Here is a 23,461-nt window from a genome sequence, read left to right as displayed (position 1 = left end):
ACTGCCTCTGCCTCTCAGCTTCATGTAACCTGCCCTCAAACCCAGCCAAAAACTGATCTGTAACTTTACATCTTCCAGTCCAGGCAAACAGTGAGAGACTGGGTTAACATCTTCTGTCCCCATGTCTCTGGAGAAGGATAAAGCGGCACAGGTTAGAGTCTGTGCTGAAGGCTGCACTGGCAGCAGGCACAGTGCCCCGCTGTTAGGCGTGCATTGATACATACATTCTAGCTGAATTTAAGAAGTCAGAGGCAGACATGATCGCCTGTAAGTCACAGAGGCAGAAACAGCAAGCAGCACTGGGAGAGTTTTCTTCTCTTGCCTCACTGTTTGGCACACCACTGGGGGAAGTGAACAAATGGATTCCTTCCTTCATAATTTCTAAGTACAAAGGAGGGAAAGTTGCAGTAGAAAGTCATTTTCCATCTAATGTATTAAACAAAGCTAATACCCCCATCAGTGCAGCTTTTCTCCCATCCAGCTTAAAAAAAAAAGAAAAGCCCAGTTCTAGAGACAAGAGTATATTCTTGGTTGTAGTCCATGCAAATCAGCAAATTACTTGCCTACCACAGCAGGGTTCAATAAATATGACACAAATTCACACATTCTTTCTCAAACAAAAGCATGTTCTTTGTCAATCTTTAATATTGCTAAAATTACTTTTAGCAAATCCATGCAGTGTATTTGAGGCCTCTCAATGCATTTTTCAATACTATAAAATATGGTTAATTTTGTGAAAGAGGAATACTGTCAAGATCTTTTAAATATCTTTCATTTATGTTAGAACCTGAAGTTCTTTAGTTATTAATACTCATTTTCCAGATGGCAATCTTTTTTTTCACATTCCTTATGCTGCCAACATGATTCTATTTCATTTAGAAATTGATTTTTACTTTGGAATGATGGTGGGAGAGAATGGAAGAAAAAAGATAGGTTACAGGAACAAGTAGGTGCTTTCCCCTGCAGATTTTACCATGTTTTGCAAAGTGTAGGTTTGTATGTAGTCAGTTCTTCACTATGTATGTAGAATGGCCTGTGATTCCCAAAAAATAATTGTTCCCTCTGTCTTTCATTAATGGTAGATAATTAAATAATGGCTGGCTGATGTTCCCATGGTGAAAAACAGATGTTTTCCTTTTTAAAAACAGATGAATTGCAAAAGAACTCTAACCACTCTGAATTCTGAGAACTATCAGAAGAGGGAAAAATGGGTATTCATTCAGTAAAAGGTACATTCTGGATGTGTCTGATTTATGGCTGTGGTCAAGGTGGTCACTGCCATTGACAGTATTTGTATTATCACCCTGACTGTTGGAGGCCAGTGTGACTGATCAAGGTATCCATTCATGGGAGAAGGTTTTACTTCATGACTGCCCTAGTTTGTGACTGCAGCTACCATTTGTAAAATTTAGTAGAGGCTGTTTTTCGCCCATTTGTCACGTATTCAGTGGGATGTGGTCACTTCTGGCACTGTGTTGATATTAAGGGTATAGAAGTGAACAGGACAGGTGCTTCCAGCTGTTTCCAAACTGTGAAGAAATATTACCCAGAAAATCCCACGACTAATTATCACTGGAATGTGCTGCAGAGCACAAGTAGATAGTGATGTGAGAGTGTGTTCCGGGGACCTGGCAGATCAGGGAAGCAGGGAAGTTTCTGCGAGGCTGGGACATATATGCATAGAGCCACAGGATTTGGAGAATGAAGTAAAATGAGAAGAGCGGAACAAACTTCCAGACAAAGAAAACAGCATGTGAGAGCATCCTAGGTCAGAAAAGAGTTTCAGGCCCAGCTCCTGCCCGAGCGTAAGAGTAATCCATAGAATCAGGCCTGAATCAGGCCTGAGATGTCAGAGGCAGAAGGGAGCATGCCTCCAGTCTTGCGGGATATGTACAGGAATTTGAGTTTTCATCAGCAAGTGAGATGGGTGGCCATCACTGGATTTTCAGCTGGGAAGGAAATCAGAGTTGTACTTTGATGCTGGATTGAGAAAAGTAGAGAGGGAGCTGAGAGGGTTTCTGGTAGGGCTAGTTGTTGAGGTGGTTCAAGTGAGAGGCACCCTGCCGGGAAAGAGAGAAGGACGTTGCATCTGAGAGTTTTGGAAGCTGGAAATGAGAGCCCTTGGGTCTGTTTCGATAGGCAGGAGTGCGGGAAAAGAAGGTGTTGAGAGGAGCCACCAGATGGCTGCAGGAAGATGGAGACAGGTTTAGAGGGTGGGTCGCAAGTTTGGTTACGGACAGGTTGGGCTTGCTTGTGACACAGTTCCAGTGGAGCCAAGGAGTGGCTGGACTGTCATTAGAAAGGGCATGGTTACTGGAAATTGTTATTATACCAAGTCAGTAGTTCAATTTGAAATGCTGGAGCTCAGAGGAAAGAGGTTTGAATTCCAAATAAACACTTGCAATTTGGGGGAGCATCGTTGGTAATGAAAGCCAGGGGGTGTGTGAGCTCATCTGGGAGAAGGGGGAGGAATTAGAAGCCCAAGGGTGGATACAGTGCTGATCATGTCTCTTTGGGGGCTTCTTCCTCTGCTCTGAGACCCATCTGACTTTAGATTCCTGCATCAAAAGTGGACTTTCTGTACCTCCCACCACGCTGCTTATACTAACATGTTTGTAGCTATCCTTTTATAAACTCTTAGTACATTTTTATTGGTCATCTTCAGGATATTTCTCTCATTTATTATGTTATTTATATCATCATCATCACCACCACAGGTAACATTTAGGATATTCATTCTCTGTGCCAGATAATTTTCTAAGAGACTTTTACACTTTTATTTCATAATCCTCATCAAAACCATCACAATATTGTAATCATCCTCCAATTAAAATAATTTTAAAAAGAATAAAATGACTAATTAGTGCATGTGAAAAAAAAACCCTGTTAAGTAGGTACCACAAGTATCTCACTTTTAGTGAGGAAACTGCAGCATCTAAAGGGAAGAGCTGCCTGATATCCACTTCCTATATGTTCCTAGCATGAAAGGGACGTGTTTGCAGTTGCCTTCCCGGGTGGATGATATCGTGAATGTGGGCTGTCAGGTTCTAAATCAGTTCAGCTACTGCAGGCTGTTGTACCTTGGGCAGGCTGCTTAGCCTTTAAAGGGCTTCAGACTGTGTTGCTCCTAGTAAGTGTTCATTAATGTTAGCTGAGCTGCTGTTGCTGGCATCCTCCCTGCCCACAGATGGGATTTGCTTCAGTGTGCCCTATAGGATATCCTAATGAGGTGGTGATGCTTATAACCAGCCCAACCTTGTAACTTCCTGTTATCTGTTGTGACTGTTCCAAAACTTTGCCTGCCTAAATGGCTTGTTGATATTCTCAGTTTCATATACAGTTTCTTGGTCATTCAGCATATTCCTTATCATGGTCAGATAGGTAGCCAAGTTCAACCATCGCTGTCAGCTCTGTGCTTTAAGTCAGTGGTGTCCATGGAAACTCTCTTGACCCACAAGCTCATGTGCCTGTTCTTCAGTCATTTAGAGAGCCCTTCAGACCATGCAGAGTCTGTACTTTCTAATATATTTTTGTGAGAGCACTTCAGGAACACAGTCGTCACTATACTGAAGCGTTTGCCTTGTTGATCTTCCTGACCTTTCAAAATGTTTTTATGCCGTGTCTTGTTTAAAAGATCACTGGAATAACATGAAACCTACCCTTGGAAATTTCAGTCTGAAAAAGCAGTGAGACCTTAAACAAATCATGTTGCTAATAATAGTAAGCCTTTGGTAGAGGCCTTAAAGGAAAAGTGATTATAATTAGAGTATAAAATCTGGGGACCTGGCCTAAAGGGGAGAGGAGTGGACTTGGTCGGAAAGAGTTTCCTGAAGAACTGAATTTGTGCACCATATCGAGATTTGCCCGCAACCTACCAATTTTGACCCTAGTCAATTTCCTCAACTTTCTTGTTTGTCAGCATCCAACTATTTTGTAGAAGACTGTGATTTTGCTATCGCCTCATGCATCATTTGGTCACCTGCTTGAACCGTAAGTGTCCAGCAGTAGCTCACGCCAGTTTCCACTCTGTGCCATGGTGCTTTCATTACCGGCACTGTCATTCTCCTAGTCCCCAAGCCTGCCTACGCCTGCCCCCACCAGTAATCACGTCCATTTCTCTTTTCCTCCTGGGCCCCTCTTTGTTGTCATCCTCTCTGATAACCACCTTTGTCTGGACGCAGACCACCCTTCCCTGGCTTGTGCAGCAGCGTCTTTGCTGGGACTGTCCTGATTCCACCTACTTCTTCACTCCGTGCAATGCAGCGCGTACTCTCTCTGTTCGTATTATTGTTCTTTGTCCATTCTGGGTGTCACTGCTACACTAATCATCTGTAAACCCTATTTTTATTGTCTCTCTTCTGTCCAGATACATCCAGTGCTGTTTCCCAGTCGACGCTTTTGTGTTCACAGTCATTTTAATCTGCAGCGCTTTTTCAGTGAAACATTATTTCCATTTTCAGTCCAATACATAGTGCGTTATGATTAGTTCAGACTGATCCTCAGATAAATGCACTGTAATCATTGCATTTCATCCTTGCCAGGTTTCTATGCCGGGCATGTACGCCACATCCTTATACCCAGATCCTGCCCATCATGCTAGGCCCCCCTCAAGCACCATGTCTCTTAGAAAGTACCACTGACTCTCCTAAGCTTCATTCTTCTCTCTTGCTCTTTCTTCTGAAACTTGTAGTAGACGTAGTCTATACAGCACAAATCCCTACTCATTATTTGCAACACAGAGTTGGCTGTTGTTTCACACGTTTTTCAGTATTTTATGCCTGCTAATGGAGGAGGCAGCTTTGATAGATTTCTCGTAACTACCCTACACAGTGAGAGAAAATACACCTCACCACCCTGTCTCATCACAGGTAAGAATTTTGTGAATTACATGCCTTTCACTTCTGACAATAGGAACAAACTAGGAGACACTGCTATCTGAACTGCAAAAAGTGAGAACAGGTTTTGTATCCACTCAGAAGCACTTCACAGCTAGAACTAAAACAGGGGCCTAGAGAGATGTGAGATTTTATATCTTGCTATTGTACCACAGACTATTGTATTATTCATAAACATGTACCTAACTTTAAAAGTGCAATTACTTTTCAAAATGAAATAGCTACAGTTACAATGAAAACTCTGTTGTCCTGGTAATTTTGATTTGCTTGTATTACATCTAAACCTGTGGGGAAATGTTTAAAAGAGTAGGATTTCTTTTGGAACATGTCAGATCCCTTAATGGCATTTCTCTTGGCCAAGGGTGGTGTCCCATAGACCTTCGGTGACATATGAAGTTCAGCACCTCCTTTCTTTGCAGCTGTCCCTCAAACTCATCCATGCCCATGTTCTGTCTGCTCTGTGATCACTAAACAGTTTGTGCTTGGACTGTAAGAAATGAGCCTGCGCTGGCTTGCCAGAGTTGCTCTCACACTGCCCTGTGATATCGTCTACATTCTTGATTAATTCATTTTATTTCCCAAATCAGGAAAAATTTAATGGTTCCCTACAAGGCTTTCTTGACAATAAACTTCTATGTTATCTAATCTCTATGATCTGAGTTACCCATATTTATACGATTTACTTTTTAGGTCTTCCTTACTCTTTCCTTCAACTCTTCAGTGTCCCTTGCCCAATACTGTACTCATTCCTCCTCTGTAAAATCCCCTCTGTCTCAAATGCCTATTCATTTACCCTCATCCCTCAAGCCTCTGCCCAAATCCAACCCCTCCCCACACTGCAGACACCCCCACTTGCCGTGGTGTCTTTTTTCCTCTCATCCTGTGACAGACATTTGTCTCTAATCAACAATCCACACATTACTGTTTGCGTTCAAGTTACTGTCTCTACCTTATAATTTGGGACCCTTTAAAGAAATTCATTCTGCTGATGACTTATATTTGAAATAAAAAGAGTTATCTCATAATTACTTGAATGAATGATATAGTTTCCCTAAATATTTGAATGAATAAAGTACGATATATAATTTGTAGGATAAGTAAGATATTTATCCTATAAGTATTCTGCAATTACAGAATATTATATTATTCATAAAGATAAACATATTACTCAGAATATTCCTCATAGATTATTTCACAGGTGAATATCACAGAATTTTAGAGCCAGAATGTTCTTTCTTTTCCCAAACTTTTTTATTTTTATTGAAGTAAAATTACTTCACAATATTGTGTTGGCCTCTGCCATTCATCCACATGAATCAACCATAGGCACCCCTCTTTCACTTCCCTCTCACCTCCCAGCCCTTCCCAGCCCTCTCGGTTCTTACAGAGCTCCAGTTTGCTTTCCCTGAGTCACACAGCAAATTCCCATTAACTGTTTTACACATGGTAGTGTATTTGCTTCCATGTTACTCTCTCCATTCATTCCACCCCGCCCCTTCCCCCCACCTGTGTCCATAAGTCTGTTTTCTGTGTCTGCATATCCACTGTTGCCCTGTAAATAGGTTCATCAGTACCATCTTTCTAGATTCCATACATATGTGTTACAATATACGATATTTGGTTTTTTTCTTTCTGACTTACTTCATCTGTATAATAGAGAGCCAGAATGTTCTTGGTGATCATTTATTCTAACCTTATCATTTTCCTGAGAAGGCACCAGGGCCAAAGTGACAATTAATACTAGACAGAAGTGTAATAAACCCTAATCTTATGAAGAAAGTCAACTGTGGTATTCTCTATTACTGCTTTCAGCTATCGTACAGCTAGCTTTCATCCTGTCTTATGGGCAATAATAAGATCTTTCTTAATATATTTTATATTCCATGATATTTCCTTGAAAATTGCCAGGACCATAAGACCTAATAAACTTCTGTTCTAAAAAGCACCCATATTTCTTTCTTATTTTTCAAAAGTTACTGAATTTTTCAAAGGTTACTAAGACTTGAAAAAGAATTGAAATTATAATATAACAAAGTATTTCATGAAGTTGCAGTTGTTTTCATTATGTTTTTAAAAAACATTTTATAGTACTCTTTATATAATTACTGAGATTTTCTAAAAAGTAGAAACTAGTGTCTTAATTCGGAGAAGGCGATGGCACCCCACTCTAGTACTCTTGCCTGGAAAATCCCATGGCTGGAGAAGCCTGGTGGGCTGCAGTCCATGGGGTCACTAAGAGTCGGACACAACTGAGCGACTTCATTTTCACTTTTCACTTTCATGCAGTGGAGAAGGAAATGGCAACCCACTCCAGTGTTCTTGCCTAGAGAATCCCAGGGATGGGGGAGCCTGGCGGGCTGCCGTCTATGGGGTCTCACAGAGTCAGACATGACTGAAGCAATTTAGCAGCAGCAGCAGCAGTGTCTTAATTGTAGGATTTAATGTAATACATCCAAACTTCTATGAATTTTCAATATATGTAATTAACCACCTGTACTCCACGTTGTGACAGTGTATCACTCAGGTGACATCTCTGTGGCATTCGGTTTATATAATCTATACAATTTGATCCAAAGTTCAAGGAATAAAAGGAAACTCCTTGCTAGTCCAGTGCCTTTTGTATACTAGGGGTAGAGACCTCTGTTCAGTGGAGCTCTTCCCTCTTTCCATTCCTCCCTTGATCTCATTCAGATTTGGGAGAAGAAAAGATACGTTTTCTTAATTAGCAGACACCAATTCATCTGCCTGACAGGTTGCCACTTGTGCCAGTCACCAGGATAAAAACTTGCTCATTTTAACGCTGCAGATTGAATGTTTAATATTCTGTTGTATCCTATTCTACTTTTCAGACTATATTTTCTGTGAGTCCTGATCAAGTGACACAAATGTGCTGCAATGGTGACATAAACTATTGACTGAAACTGGAAAAGTATCTGAAACATCATCTTTTCTTTTCTTCTTTCATTTTTTTATGGTGCTTCTGTTGGAACAGTCTGAGGGAAGTATATGCAACATGAGTTTTATCATGAAGCTGCACAGACACTTTCAAAGGACAGTGATTCTGCTTGCCACATTCTGTATGGTGAGCATTATTATTTCTGCTTACTATCTGTACAATGGCTACAAACAGGAAAATGAACTGTCTGAGATGGCTTTAGAAGTAGATTGTGGGGACTTGCAGCACCTACCATACCGGCTGATGGAAGTGAAGCCAGCGAAGCTCTCTGATGCCTCAAGGACAGACACCACGGTCCTGGTGTTTGTGGAGAGCCAGTACTCATCGCTTGGTCAAGACATCATTATGATTCTAGAATCCAGTAGATTCCAGTATCATATTGAAATTGCTCCTGGCAAAGGGGATCTTCCAGCACTTACGGAAAAATCTAGAGGCAAATATATTCTCATTGTTTATGAGAACATTTTAAAGTATATAAATATGGACGCTTGGAATCGAAGTCTTCTAGATAAATACTGTGTTGAATATGGCGTGGGTGTCATTGGCTTCCACAGAACTAGTGAGAAGAGCCTACAGAGCTTTCAGTTGAAAGGCTTCCCTTTTTCTGTATATGGAAACCTTGCAGTCAAAGATTGCTGTATTAATCCTCATTCTCCATTGCTTCACATGACCAAATCTTCTAAGCTTGAAAAAGGTTCTTTACCTGGAACTGACTGGACTGTTTTCCAGATTAATCACTCAGCCTACCAACCAGTAATATTTGCCAAAGTAAAGACCCCAGAAAACCTGTCTCCTCCCATCTCTAAAGGTGCTTTTTATGCCACTGTCATACATGACCTGGGGCTCCATGATGGGATTCAACGAGTTCTCTTTGGCAACAATTTGAACTTTTGGTTGCACAAGCTTATCTTCATAGATGCTGTTTCCTTTTTGTCGGGGAAGAGGCTCACTTTGTCCTTGGACAGGTACATCCTCGTGGATATTGATGATATTTTTGTGGGAAAGGAAGGAACAAGAATGAACACCAATGATGTTAAGGTAAGGCTCTTTATCTCAAAGTATGGTTCATCTCTCAGTAGGTTTGTCTAGGGGTAAGGGATTTCCTGGGACAGAGGATTTTTATTTTATTGGGAAATTCTTAGGCAAACTGGGATGAGTTGTCTGCCATCAGCTATTTTTGAGATATGGGAATATATCTCAGCCCTAGAACAGCTAAGTAGATAATCTATTTTTCTCTGAATCAAGAGAAAAATGAAGAGTGTACTAAAGAATTGAGTGTGGCAGAGTCCTGAAAAATGCATTTCTGTGTGTATTCAAAGCTACAGGATAGAAACCACTTTGTTTAATTACTTTCCAGAAACTGTCTACTTCTGCAAACGATTATGAATCTGAGACGTTAGTCCATTTACATATGAAATCATGGTGAATTTGTTTTAATGAAAATAAATATTCCCACAAATTTTCAAGAATTAAAGATCTCATAAGTAGCAAGTTCAGATGTTTTGGGAAGTTAAATGTACATCTAATTTTCTCTTATTATGTTTTTTGAAACTCTGAAAATCAGCACTACTAAATGTGGAGAGTTATGAATACACAAGCATACTTATTCACATATACATATAAGGATTTGCATTAATTGTCAAAATTCATTGAACTTCTGGTTCATACATGAAATCTATCATGCTACATTTATATTGGATTAGATTTCTCATTATGTAAACTGCTGCCCTTAGATAGAAAACGATTACTTGAAGATAGTTGATTATCATTGTGAAGGTATTTTATTACATAATGTGACTGGCTGTTTAATATTAATGGAATTTAAAATTAAAATGATCTACATTCATCTTAGTTTCACATTCAAAATGCCATTGGATTCTATCTCTGTTATACTACATATTGATTTCACATAAAAGTGAAAGGAGAAATTTGATACATAATTTTTTATTCTATACAGTGTTGACCTTTTGGTAAAATACAGAGTACTGAATCAGATGGAAAAAAGTCTTGAAACTGCGTTCTTTTCTCCAGACACTGAGCATCTGGCAAATAATAGTAATGTTCATCACACTACTTAAATGAGCTAAGGATACAAGAAGGACTATTAAATGTTACCATAGGACTGTGAAGACTGAAAAGAAAAAAAACTTTCATATTCTTGGTAATATTTTAGACTCTTCCTTTTAAGTCAATATAAATTAATTAATTAAAAAGTTGTGCTCAAGTTTTCATTAGTCTTTTGAAATAGTCTTTGAAAGTGTAGCTAAATTAAAACTGAGCTGGTAGTTTAAACATTTATTATGTCCTTGAAAATTATAAACAATATATAATTATTTCTAATTTTCCATTCTAAAATATTATGATAAAAATGTTTTAAGGCTTTATATCTGAAATATGTCTTTAAAACTGCCAAAATATGTTCTTATGTCATTTAAAAATAAGTTAGATAAATCTCCAAATTTTTATGAAACTCTACTATATTCTCTAAAATTATACAAAATACAAAATGCCTTTGGTGCTCTTAAGGTTAAACCACTTTTAAGTGGTATAAAAAACTAAAATTTACTGAATAAATTCAGTAAGAATTTAACATTGTAAAATGTTTTATGAATTGCTCACAGTTAGATAGGAATATACTTTCTAACCGACCTAAAGGCTTAAAAGAAAGTATGTTTTGAATTCTTTGATTTTGAACTACTTCTAAGTTGTATCTGTGATTGTGTCTCAAAACATTGGTCTAAACATAGTCATTCACCCATTCATTCATTTGTTCACTGATTCATTATGTAACTAGTTATTAAGCATGTCCTACATGTGAAATATTTTTGGTGATATGTAGATAGAGTGAAAGTCACTCAGTTGTGTCTGACTCCTTGCGACCCCATGTACTATACAGTCCATGGAATTCTCCAGACCAGAATATGGAGTGGGTAGCCTTTCCCTTCTCCAGGGAATCTTCCCAACCCAGGGATGGAACCCAGGTCTCCTGCATTGCAGGCAGATTCTTTACAAACTAAGCCACCAGGAAAGCCCAAGAATACTGGAGTGGGTAGTCTATCCCTTCTCCATCGAATCTTCCCAACTCAGGAATAAAACCAGGGTCTGCTGCATTGCAGGTGGATTCTTTACCAACTGAGCTATCAGGGAAGCCCAATATAAAAGTGAAAGTGAAATGGAATAATAGAATCCTACACCTTGCTATTATCCCATTAGAAGACAGGGTAGAGAGAGTACAGTTAGAGAAGTTCAGAAAGCACACAGTTGAAAAAAGTGCTGAGCATCTTCCTGCTTAGAACTTGGTATCGCCGTGTGACATGCCAGCCATGGAGTCAGGCACTGGGCACACGAAGACTAATAAAGCAGGGCTCCCCCTTAATCAGTACACCGCTGACTTGTTAGGGATGGGGTGGGAGTGATAAATACATAGGTAGCTTGCAGTCTGGTGAGCACAGTAGTAAAGGTGCCTGTGTGGTTTTATGTAAGTAATGTCATGTGAAACCCCCATACTGTGTGCTGTATACCAGAGCTGTTAAGTCCTACTAAGCAGGACAGATTGAGAAGGCAAATCCATAGTCATAGGATGATTTGAGAGGCTGTAGCGACAATATTCTTGGAGAAGGAAATGGCAACACACTCCGGTGTTCTTGCCTGGAGAATCCCAGGGACAGGGAAGCCTGCTGGGCTGCTGTCTGTGGGGTCGCACAGAGTCGGACACGACTGAAGTGACTTAGCAGCAGCGGCAGCAGCGATGATATTCAGACAAAAGAAGGAGATTTCTTAAAACTAGGAAATAAGAATAAGAAAGGAGAAGGAATGAACAGTTTAAGAACTCTATAGAAGGTAAAACTGAACAACTTAGTAACTGGGTCAATGGAGATGAAAAGGAATGTAACCAAGAATGACATGAAGACTTTTGGCATAGTTGAGTAGAGTTTCCATATGGTCCAGCACTCCCTCTCCTGGGCATGTACCCAGACAAATCTATAATTCAAAAAGATACATGCGCATGCCCCGCTGCGTTCATAGCAGCACTGTTTACAATAGCCAAGATACGAAAATAACTTAAATGTCTGTCAACAGATGAATGAATAAAGATGTATATAAGGACAGTGGAATATTATTCAGTCATTAAAAATAATGAAATAATGCCATTTGCAGCAACATGGGTGGACCTAGAGATGATCATAAGAGAAGTCAGAAAGACAAATACTGTGTATCACTTATATGTGGAACCCATGGCGGATGCATGTTGATGTATGGCAAAACCAATACAATATTGTAAAGTAAAAAATAATAATAATAAATTTTTAAATAAAAATTAAAAATACAACACGAATATATCTATGAAATAGAAACAGATTCACAGACATAGAGAACAGACTTGGGAAGGACTGGGAGTTTGAGATTAGCAGATGCAAACTATGATATGTACAATGGATGGACATCAAGGTGCTACTGTGTAACACAGGGAACTGTATTCAGTATCCTGGGATAAATCATATTGGAAAAAATATGAAAAAGAATATTTATATGTACAACTGAATCACTTTGCTATACAGTGGAAAACACAATATTGTAAATCAACTATACCTAAATAAAAAATTTTTTAAAGTTAAAAGATTTCTAGCATAGTTGAATAACAGTTGATTATTTCAACGAGAAAGAAAGAGGAGACAGCAAGAAGGTCATTGGAGGTCACAGTAAAATTTTCAGTTTTATTGAAGTGCATCTGGGGCATACAGGTATACAGATGTTTAACAAGTAGTTGGCTCACTAGAGAAGTCTGGGTAGCAAGCGTAGTTTTTGAAGTTACTGTGCTGTGTAAGGGATGGTTCAAAGCAAGAAAGCATGTGAGATCAGCCAAGGAAAATGTTTATAGAGTGGTAATTAAAAAAGATAAAAAGATCGAGTGCAGAATCTTGAGGAAAATCATCTTTCAGAAAACAAGTGGAGAAAGATAATCCCATGAATAAGAGTCAAAAAAAAAAAAAAACAGTCAGAGATTTGAAAGTTATTATGCTATACAAGCCTTGGGAGTAAAGGGCTTCAGTGAGGATGTGAACAGCAATATAAAATCTATTATCAGGGTCCACTGAGGTAAGAACTGGCAAGTTTCCTTTGGCAAAACAAACAGGTCACTGGGGATTCTTATAAAAATCCAGGGCAACAGAAGCACAGCTGAAGTAAATTCAGGAGTAAATTTAAGGTTTAAAGATATGAAGAAGGAGAGCATGGAGTGCTCAGTAGAGAAATTTTGATATAAAAGAGAGAGGAGAAATTAGCTGGAGTGTGGACTGGAGTTCAAGTGACCAGCCATCCTGGTTTGCTTAGACTAGAGGCATTCAAGGCTACAACTCAGTCCCAGGCAGACTGGAATGATGGATCTCCCTAACTAACTAGGGCAAAGGAAGGATATTTTCCTAGGAACAACGATCCAAGAGCAGGTGGTCTAAGAAAAGATCATGGATGCAGTGGTTAATAGTCCATAATTAACAAATATTTTCATCAAGCTCTTTTATTGAATTATTACCACTAAAAAACAAGTATGATATGGTCCCTATTTTATGTATTAGGAAAACTGAAAGGAATGTGAGGAAATTAAAGGTGACGTCCTATGATGTTTCTTGCAAAATTAGAAGGATGGTGCATATCACATAAATTTTAACAAGAATGCTAATCACTGCAAAAGTGCTTTTTTAGCTCACATGGAACAAAAAACCTGTTTTCCTCATTTAATTGGGAGATAAGAATTAGCAATGCAGTGTCAGTGCTTACCTGCCTTGCTGTTGAATAACATGAGCACATTTCCAAGATCCTCAAAGCTAAGAAGAAACTGTGACATAGCACAAAACACATGACTCTTCCAGAGGAAGAGAATAAATAACAAATCCGAGGGGTTGTCTTCGTTAGTTACAGAGCTATGCCACAAGCCATAGCCCTTAAAGAACCAAAGAACGTATTAAATAGTTTAGACATTAAAACACGCTTCATAGAGGCAGTATTAAGTTCAGTAAAATTGAAGTCAGAATGTGTATGTGTGTGTGTGTGTGTGTGTGTGTGTCTGTGTGTAATTGATCTATATGGACAAGACATGTCTCAAATTTACCTTGGGCTAGTTTTGTGATAGAAAATTCAAGTTCCTAGTGTTCTAAGATCTGTCCTCAAACTTCCCGAGACTAGTGGTTCTGGGGGGAAACAAGGTTTTTGGAGACGGAAAGTGATATATAAATAGATGCTTCTCCCATTAAAAGCATTTTGAAGTTCTACATGAAAGCCCAGCATGATGGAGTGAATACTAACAATTTAAATTCTCTCCTAGAAGAATTAATTCACTCTTGGCCTAAGATTCATTATACCTTTAGACTCAGACCACACTGTGTAATGTTTTAGCCCTAAGATAGATGGGAAGTGGAATGGTGGAGGCTCTGTTAACAGTGGTCTTACGGGTTTCACTGAACTCTGTGCATCTGGACTCTCAGCAGACAAAAGAGCTGCACATCACTCTCACGGCTATGTCTCTCCCTCCTCCTCTTTCTGCAATAGGCAATAGGCACACACACTCTTGCCGATTTTGACAGACTTCCTAACATCCGTGAGAGAATGAAGACCCAGCCCAGCCATGTCCCCAGGCACACTGAACAGGGGCCTGAGCGTGGGGAGAGGGGCACAGCAACCTCCCCATGTCCTCGCTACAGAACCCTTCCTTCTATTTCCTCACACTGCACTCTTCCTTAGTTTGGCTGTTTGTCGATTGCCCCTTACATTTCGTAAGTGGCCTCTTGAGAGGACAGCTCTTCAGTCCATAATAAAATGCTGTGAATGATTTTATCATCATTTTTCTTGCTAACGGAATGTCCCAGACCACTTAGGGAAAAGAAAGTGCTGCAAACAGAAGTAGGAAGCCATAAAGCTCTGAGAAGTCAGCGGTATCAGGCTCAGAGGACACACCTGGCTGGCTCCTCAGTCGTGCAGGGGGGCTGACACCCCAGAGGCTGAAACGGGAAGCTTCAGTGAAGGGGAGCTTCATGCTGCCTGACTTCACCCTCCAACAAGAACCTTCCCTGCCCCAGCTGAGGTCAAGCCAGAGGCTTCATAAAGTCACTGAAAAAGAACCTAACGCACCAGATGTTTGCAGGGAAAAGGCAACTGCAATCAATTGTTCTGTCAGAAGAAGAAATAGAAGGGCAACAAATTTCTCCAGATAGTTCACTACTGACAGTGCTCTGGATGGATGTCAAGACCTGTACCAACCTTTTTTCCCCCATAAACCCATATTTCTCTAATTCCTTTCCATTATCTCTGATGTATCTTGTATTTGCTAATATCCACTGTAATTGCATTATGCTCTGGAAGCGTGTGTTTGTTTGATACCAACACTTTCTGTCTGCTAGAGTCACTTTATTACTGGATTCAGAATTGCTTGTAACAACATATATTGTACAATCGGGGCATGTCTATTAGCTCATCTTTGTTACCTGTGTTGTTCAGAGCTTCTATAGTCTTCCTGTTTTGATCTCTTTTTTTTTGGATGAAGGGGAAGGAACAAGTGTACTAACTGATGTTACCAAAGGTGGTGTGTTTAATTCTCCAACTCTGATAGTGGATTGTAAATATATCCGTGTTTTTCTGTCGGTTGTTACCTTACCTACTTTGAAGCTGTTATTTAAGTGTGTGGTTTATACATATTTACATATTAATTTAATATTTTATTATTCTATGGCTACCTTAATAATAGTAGAGCTACAATCAGCTTTTTTTTGGGGGGGTACTATTTTAAAATTTTACTTTATCTCATTTTTATATTTGCTCTATCTTCTCAGCTCTCTATGGAATTTTCCTGTTTATCTACTATGTCAACATTTGTCTTTTAATTGATATGGTCAGTCTACATACACTTAAATATGATTATCAATGTATATAAAAGTAATTTTGGCTGTCTTATTTTGTGCTTTATATTTGTCCCACTTGTTCTGTGTCTTCTTCTCTTTCTGTCCTTTTTTGCTTTTACTGTCTGCTGCTGCTGCTGCTGCTAAGTTGCTTCAGTCGTGTCCGACTCTGTGCGACCCCATGGACTGCAGCCTACCAGGTTCTGCCGTCCGTGGGATTTTCCAGGCAAGAGTACTGGAGTGGGTCGCCATTGCCTTGTCCAGCTTTTACTGTCAGTTTCCTTCTATTTTCTACCCATTTGTAGTTTGTTATATATATATGTAGTTTCCACTGTGGCATCTCCAGAAATTTAAACATATGTGCTAAACAAGTGCTAATATTAATAATCTTACCCCTCAGTCAACAAGTGCTGGCTACTTCGTCTCCAATCATGTCTGTTTTCCTTTGACTGATGAGTCGTTCTTTTTTCTAAATTTATTTTACTGAAGTATGTGTGCATGCGTGTTAAGTTGCTCCAATCATGTCTGCCTCTTTGTGACTCTATGGACTGTAGCCTGCCAGGCTCCTTTGTTCATGGGATTCTGCAGGCAAGAATACTAGAGTGGATTACTAAGCCCTCCACAGGGGATCTTCCTGACCCCGAGATCCAACCCATGTCTCTTACATCTCCTGCATTGGCAGGCAGGTTCTTTACCACTAGCACCACTTGAGAATCGGATTTACAATGTTGTGTTAATTTTTGATGTATAGGAAAGTGATTCCGATATATAGAGATACATAGATGTATGTATATGTTCTTTTCCATATGGTTTGTTATAAGATATTAAATATAGTTCCCTGTGCTGTACAGTAGGACCTTGTTGTTTATCCATCTTATATAAAATAGTTTGCATCTGCAAATCCCAGACTCCCAGTCCTTCCCTCCCTGACCACTCTGATGAGCCAGTCGTTATGGATGTTAACTGCATTCAGTTCAGTCACTCAGTCATGTCCGACCAACTCCTTGCGACCCCATGGACTGCATGCCAGGCCTCCCTGTCCATCACCAACTCCCAGAGTTTACTCAAACTCATGTGCATTGAGTCGGTGATGCCATCCAACCACCTCATCCTCTGTCGTCCCCTTCTCCTCCCACCTTCAATCTTTCCCAACATCAGGGTCTTTTCAAATGAGTCAGCTCTTCACATCACGTGGCCAAAGTATTGGAATTTCAGCTTCAACATCAGTCCTTCCAATGCATATTCAGGACTGACTTCCTTTAGGATGGACGGGCTGGATCTTCTCGCAGTCCAAGGGACTCTCAAGAGTCTTCTCCAACACCACAGTCAAAAGCATCAATTCTTTGGGACTCAGCTTTCTTTATAGTCCAACTCTCACATCCACACATGACCACTGGAAAAACCATAGCTTTGACTAGATGGACCTTCATTGGCAAAGTAATATCTCTGCTTTTTAATATGCTCTCTAGGTTGATCATAACTTTCCTTCCAAGGAGTAAGCATCTTTTAATTTCATGGCTGCAGTCACCATCTGCAGTGGTTTTGGAGCCCCAAAAATAAAGTTAACTACATTGTGTCTTTTAATCCCAGATAGTAGACATTTTGCTTTTACTATCATCATGAGTTAATTAGATTAGTCTACTCCTTTTCAACAGGTAAGCCAGAGCGATGTCATTAACATACGATTCAGATCATGCACTTCTGCCTAGAACGCCCCCAGTGACTTCCAGTCTCAACCATGATAACTGCCGAAGTTCTTAGTCTCCTCTGCCCTCTCTGTAACTCCCTGATCACGTCCTTCTCCGCTCTTCTTCACTCTAATCCCCTCTACCGTCCTTGCTGTTCCAGCACCCGCTTCAGGGTTTTACACGTGCTGTTCTTTCTGACTTAAATGCTTTTCCCCAGATTGGTTCATGGCTTACTTGGGTGTGAGCTAAATTGGTTCTTCCTCACTTCTTTCAGGTCTCTATTCAAATGTCACCTTCTCAGTGACATCTCTGACTATTCTCTTTTAAAACTGCAACCCCCAAGCCTTCTCATCTTTTCCTGCTTTTTTCCCTGAAACTTGTGATCATCTATAATGTGCTGAAACTGGCACGCACATGCCCACCAGGTCAACTGTATACATCTCTTCCCAGCTTCAATAACGTGGCCAGTAGTTTGGAATTTTGACATGAGGGTAGTATTACCACAAAAATTGGTAAATGATACAAATTCAGGCTTTTTTCTTTTCAAAGAGCTGGTCTTAAAGGTTTACAGCACACAACTGAGAAGACTCTATGTGATTACTTATTTTTGTTGGTTTGTGAGTTTGGCTACTAAAATGTAAATGCAGTGCGGACAAGATTTTCTCTTCTGTCTGTTCACTGAGCTATCTCCAGCATCTAGAATTGTGCCTGGCTCCTTATATACCTGTTGAGTGACTGAATCACATTCTTCGTGGAGCATACCCTTTAGATGTGCCTTTAGTGAGTGTATTCATGGTAAACTCTCTCCGATTTTATGGTATGTAAATGTCTTTATTCACTCTTGTCTTTGAAAGATAGTTTTGTTGAATTTACAGAGCCTACTTGATGGTCTCTTCATGTATAACCATTGCTGCTCATATTTGGAAATATAGGGCTCCCTATAAGTCACCTGAATGTTTGTGGTGGTAAGATGTATCAGAATCCCCCTGGACCCTAATTGTTTTATAATTGTCAAAAAAGTTAGGCAATTTGGATTTGTTGTTATGAATGTTTATGAAATGTTTCTCTCCCTTTCTTTTAGTTTGGTAGAACACTTATTTCTAAATTTGATATAATGTGATTTATAATAAACAGGAAAAGAATCATTCTCAATATTATTGTCAAGATCAAATAGCCATAGTGCTAGCAACTATGAAGACAATTATATGAAACAAATAATTTTCTGAAAATAATTTTTGGCAATAACATGGGGAAATAAGAAAATACTTTAGCAAAGGGAAAAACTTTTGTATCCATAATCTACTTCTACTTACATTTATTAAATTTGCTACATTGTGAAATGGAATGTATCTCTATTATTAACATCAAGGAGACATTTGTTATACAATGACATCCTAAAAGAATGAGTTCTAAATTATTTAAAGGAGACAAAATGCTATTTCTGAACACCACATGAATACATAAATGGAATATCTGGTGACTGCTTACATATTTAAAGGTCTGATGTGGTGACTCCACCCAAGCAGGATAAAGAGCAAGACAATCGTAGGTGTACGAAAGCTCAACCAGGCAATGACAAGCTTGGGGATGAGCAGGAGATGACAAGAGGAAAACTCTGAGCACAGATTTAGGTGCTAGAGATATTCAGTCCACTTCAGAAAATCAACATCTACTCCATCAAAGTGCTGTGATAAGGATTTCAAGGGGTATATTGATGAATAATGAAACACTATTCTTTATAAAGGAAGAGAAGAAGAAAGGACAAAATTTTACTGAGTTATTCCTTTTTTGGATTGATTTTTCAAATATTGCATGATTCTTATGAATAAATCAAAACATAAATGGATCTTTTTTTATATTTCTGTGCTGATGTCTTAGAGGTCCATAAAAGATGCAACTATTTTATAATGATATGTTTAGGGGTACTTAGTTAAGTTCACTTGCTCGGTCGTGTCCAACTCTTTGCAACCCCAGGGACTGCAGCATGCCAGGCCTCCCTGTCCATCACCAACTCCCAGAGTTTACTCAAACTCATGTCTGTTGAGTCAGTGATGCCATCCAACCATCTGATCCTCTGTCATCCCCTTATCCTCCCACCTTCAATCTTTCCCAGCATCAGGGTCTTTTCAAATGAGTCAACTTTTTGCATCAGGTGGCCAAAGTATTGGAGTTTCAGCTTCAGCATCAGTCCTTCCAATGAATATTCAGGATTGATTTCCCCCCTGGATGGACTGGTTGGATCTCCTTGCAGTCCAAGGGACTCTCAAGAGTCTTTGCCAACACCATAGTTCAAAAGCATCAATTCTTCAATGCTCAGCTTTCTTTATAGTCCAACTCTCACATCCATACATGACTATTGGAAAAATCATAGCCTTGACTAGATGGACCTTTGTTTGTTTGTTTGTTTTAATTTTAAATTTTATTTTTAAACTTTACAATATTGTATTGGTTTTGCCAAATATCGAAATGAATCCGCCACAGGTATACATGTTGCCCATCCTGAACCCTCCTCCCTCCCCATACCATCCCTCTGGGTCGTCCCAGTGCACCAGCCCCCAGCATCCAGTATCATGCATCCAACCTGGACTGGCGACTTTGTTGACAAAGTAACATCTATGCTGTCGAGATTGGTCATAACTTTTCTCCCAAAGAGTAAGTGTCTTTTAATTTCATGGCTTCAGTCACAATCTACAGTGATTTTGGAGGCCCCCAAAAATAAAGTCTGCCACTGTTTCCAATGTTTCTCCATCTATTTGTCATGAAGTGATGGGACTGGATGCCATGATCTTTGTTTTCTGAATGTTGAGCTTTAAGCCAACTTTTCACTGTCCTCTTTCACTTTCATCAAGAGGGTCTTTAGTTCTTCTTCACTTTCTGCTGTAAGGGTGGTGTCATCTGCATATCTGAGGTTATTGATATTTCTCCCGGCAATCTTGATTCCAGCTTGTGCTTCTTCCAGCCCACCATTTCTCATGATGTACTCTGCATATAAGTTAAAATAAGCATGGTGACAATATACACCCTTGATGTACTCCTTTTCCTATTTGGAACCAGTCTGTTGTTCCATGTCCAGTTCTGACTGTTGATTCCTGACCTGCGTACAGATTTCTCAAGAGGCAGATCAGGTGGTCTGGTATTCCCATCTCTTTAAGAATTTTCCATAGTTTATTGTATCCACACAGTCAAAGGCTTTGGTATAGTCAATAAAGAGGAAATAGATGTTTTTCTGGAACTTCCTTGCTTTTTCAATGATCCAGCAGATGTTGGCAAATTGATCTCTCATTCCTTTGCCTTTTCTAAATCCATCTTGAACATCTAGAAGTTCATAGTTCATGTACTGTTGAAGCCTGGCTTGGAGAATTTTGAGCATTACTTTGCTAGCGTGTGAGATGAGTCCAATTGTGCAATAGTTTGAGCATTCTTTGGCATTGCCTTTCTTTGGGATTGGAATGAAAACTGACCTTTTCCAGTCCTGTGGCCACTGCTGAGTTTTCCAAATTTGCTGGCATATTGAGGAAAAGTAGGAAGTCAAGAAACACCTGGAGTAACAGGCAGATTTGACCTTGGAGTACAGAATGAAGCAGGACAGGCTAATAGAGTTTTGCCAAGAGAATGCACTGATCATAGCAAACACCCTACTCCAACAACACAAGAGAAGACTCTACACATGGACATCACCAGATGGTCAACACCGAAATCAGATTGATTATGTTCTTTGCAGCCAAAGATGGAGAAGCTCTATACAGTCAGCAAAAACAAGACCGGGAGCTGACTGTGGCTCAGATCATGAACTCCTTATTGCCAAATTCAGACTTAAATTGAAGAAAAGAGGGAAAACCACTAGACCATTCCAGTATGATCTAAATCAAATCCCTAACGATTACACAGTGGAAGTGAGAAATAGATTTAAGGGACTAGATCTGATAAACAGAGTGCCTGATGAACTATGGACAGAGGTTCGTGATATTGTACAGGAGACAGGGATCAAGACCATCCCCGTGGAAAACAAATGCAAAAAAGCAAAATGGCTGCCTGAGGAGGCCTTACAAATAGGTGTGAAAAAACGGGCAGTGAAAAGCAAAGGAGAAAAGGAAAGATATAAGCATCTGAATGCAGAGTTTCAAAGAATAGCAAGGAGAGTTAAGAAAGGCTTCCCCAATATCAGTGCAAAGAAATAGAGGAAAACAAAAGAATGGGAAAGACTAGAGATCTCTTCAAGAAAATTAGAGATACCAAGGGAACACGTCATGTAAAGATGGGCTCAATAAAGGACAGAAATGGTATGGGAGTACTTAACTACTCCCCAAATAGGGAACACAGAGTACATACATTGTTTTGTGTTTTATATTTATTATCATTTAATTCTCATAAAAAGATTCTGTAAAACAATGACTATAAGTACATCAATTCATATGAAGAAACTGAGGTTCACAGACTAACTAAGATTAACTTGCCTAAAATCTTTCAACCAGCAAGAAGCAGTCCTGGGATACAAAATGTGGCTTTACCTGCTCCACAGGCTCAGCTTTCCCACCACACACTGGTCCCCGGTTTCCTCCTAAGACAGCAATGGGGTGTCCATATCAAATCCTTCCTACCAAACTCTGTAGCAAATTAGATCTAAGACAGAGTCTATTACAGCTTTAGGGGTCATATCTGAAGCTCTGCCCTGAATTTAATTTTAAGTTTGGAACAATTAGTTACTTCTTGAAATGCCTTGGACTCAAGTAACTGCAATGACTTGGCCAGGGCAGATTTTACTTGAAGATTTGGGTTAAGTTCACCTGCCTATGCACCAAACTTCTTCTAGGGACTTTGCCTGCAGTTCTGGTTACTGTTACCACTTTAGCAGTTTTGATTAAATTAGGGCTGACATAATGACAGATACTTTTGGTGCTAGCTCAATTAAAGAACAGAAATTGCCTGATAATTTAACTTTTTCCTTCTGTATACACTCAGATTTTATAGTTCCTATGATGTTTTAATGTGCTTTATAAAGGCATTCCTAATATTTTTTTAAGCACACAAATTATTTCAAATGAAGTAAAAGTTAGTATGTTGTCTCTTGGTCTTTGAGAAGAATGAATTAATAGCTAAAGCACTTTTTGTATTCTTAACTTTTATGGGCTGTTTATGCATAATGGTGGAGAAGAAAATGGCAACCCACTCCAGTATTCTTGCCTAGAGCATCCCGTGGACAGAGGAACCTGGTGGGCTGCTGTCTATGGAGTCACACAAATTGGACACGACTGAAGCAACTTAGCATGCATGCATGCATTGGAGAAGGAAATGGCAACCCACTCCAGTGTTCTTGCTTGGAGAATCCCAGGGACGGGGGAGCCTGGTGGGCTGCCGTCTATGGGATCGCACAGAGTCATACACAACTGAAGCGACTTAGCAGCAGCAGCAGCAACAGTATGCATAATGGAACTATACACTCATACTAAATAAGTCTTAAAATCACAATATGAAAATAAATTATGAGACCTACTTGATATTTATGGACTGTTTATAAACAAACCAAGGAAATATGCCAACTAATTTCATTAAATTTCTAAGTGGACTAAAATTTTTAAAGTATTAAAATTTACATATTGGAATTTTACCTTAGAAGATAAAGTGCTTTTTCATTTTCATATTAATAATTTGAATGATTATAAATAATAATTGCTATTAATTATACCAATTGTTATAAAAGCTACGTGTTTGTTTTCTTTTGTGGCTGTAACAAATTACAACACCTTAGTGACTTAAAACAACCCAGACTATCATTTAACAATTCCGGAGGCCTGGGTTGCACACGGGTCTCACTGGGTTAAGTTCCAGGTCTTGTCAGCGCTGTGTTCTTATTGCCTCACCTTGTCCATCTTCCAAAGTCTATCCACACTCCTTTGCTTGTGTTCCCTTCCTTCATTTCCAAAGCTAGCAATGGTAGACCTCTGTGCCTTTTCGTCATAGTCACATCTCCCTCTGAGTAAAACCGGGAAGCTTTTCCACTTTGTAAGGACTCGTGTGAAAAGACTGATGCACCGACAC

General features: G+C 39.4%; 1 protein-coding gene across 1 annotated transcript in view; it reads left to right on the top strand.

Moving 5' to 3' along the window:
• LOC102269954 (bifunctional heparan sulfate N-deacetylase/N-sulfotransferase 3) overlaps positions 1 to 23,461 on the top strand; it is a 187,791-nt gene that overhangs the window by 4,690 nt on the left and 159,640 nt on the right. The window contains exon 2 of the mRNA XM_070372911.1: positions 7,745 to 8,889. Coding sequence (XP_070229012.1) covers positions 7,867 to 8,889 — 1,023 coding nt within the window. The 5' untranslated portion in view covers positions 7,745 to 7,866. The remainder of the gene's footprint in view (positions 1 to 7,744; positions 8,890 to 23,461) is intronic.

The sequence above is a fragment of the Bos mutus genome, chromosome 6 (assembly GCF_027580195.1).
Source record: "Bos mutus isolate GX-2022 chromosome 6, NWIPB_WYAK_1.1, whole genome shotgun sequence".
Lineage (NCBI taxonomy): Eukaryota > Metazoa > Chordata > Mammalia > Artiodactyla > Bovidae > Bos > Bos mutus.
The sequence above is the reverse complement of the archived record's forward strand: the minus strand, read 5'-3'. Positions and strand labels throughout refer to the sequence as shown.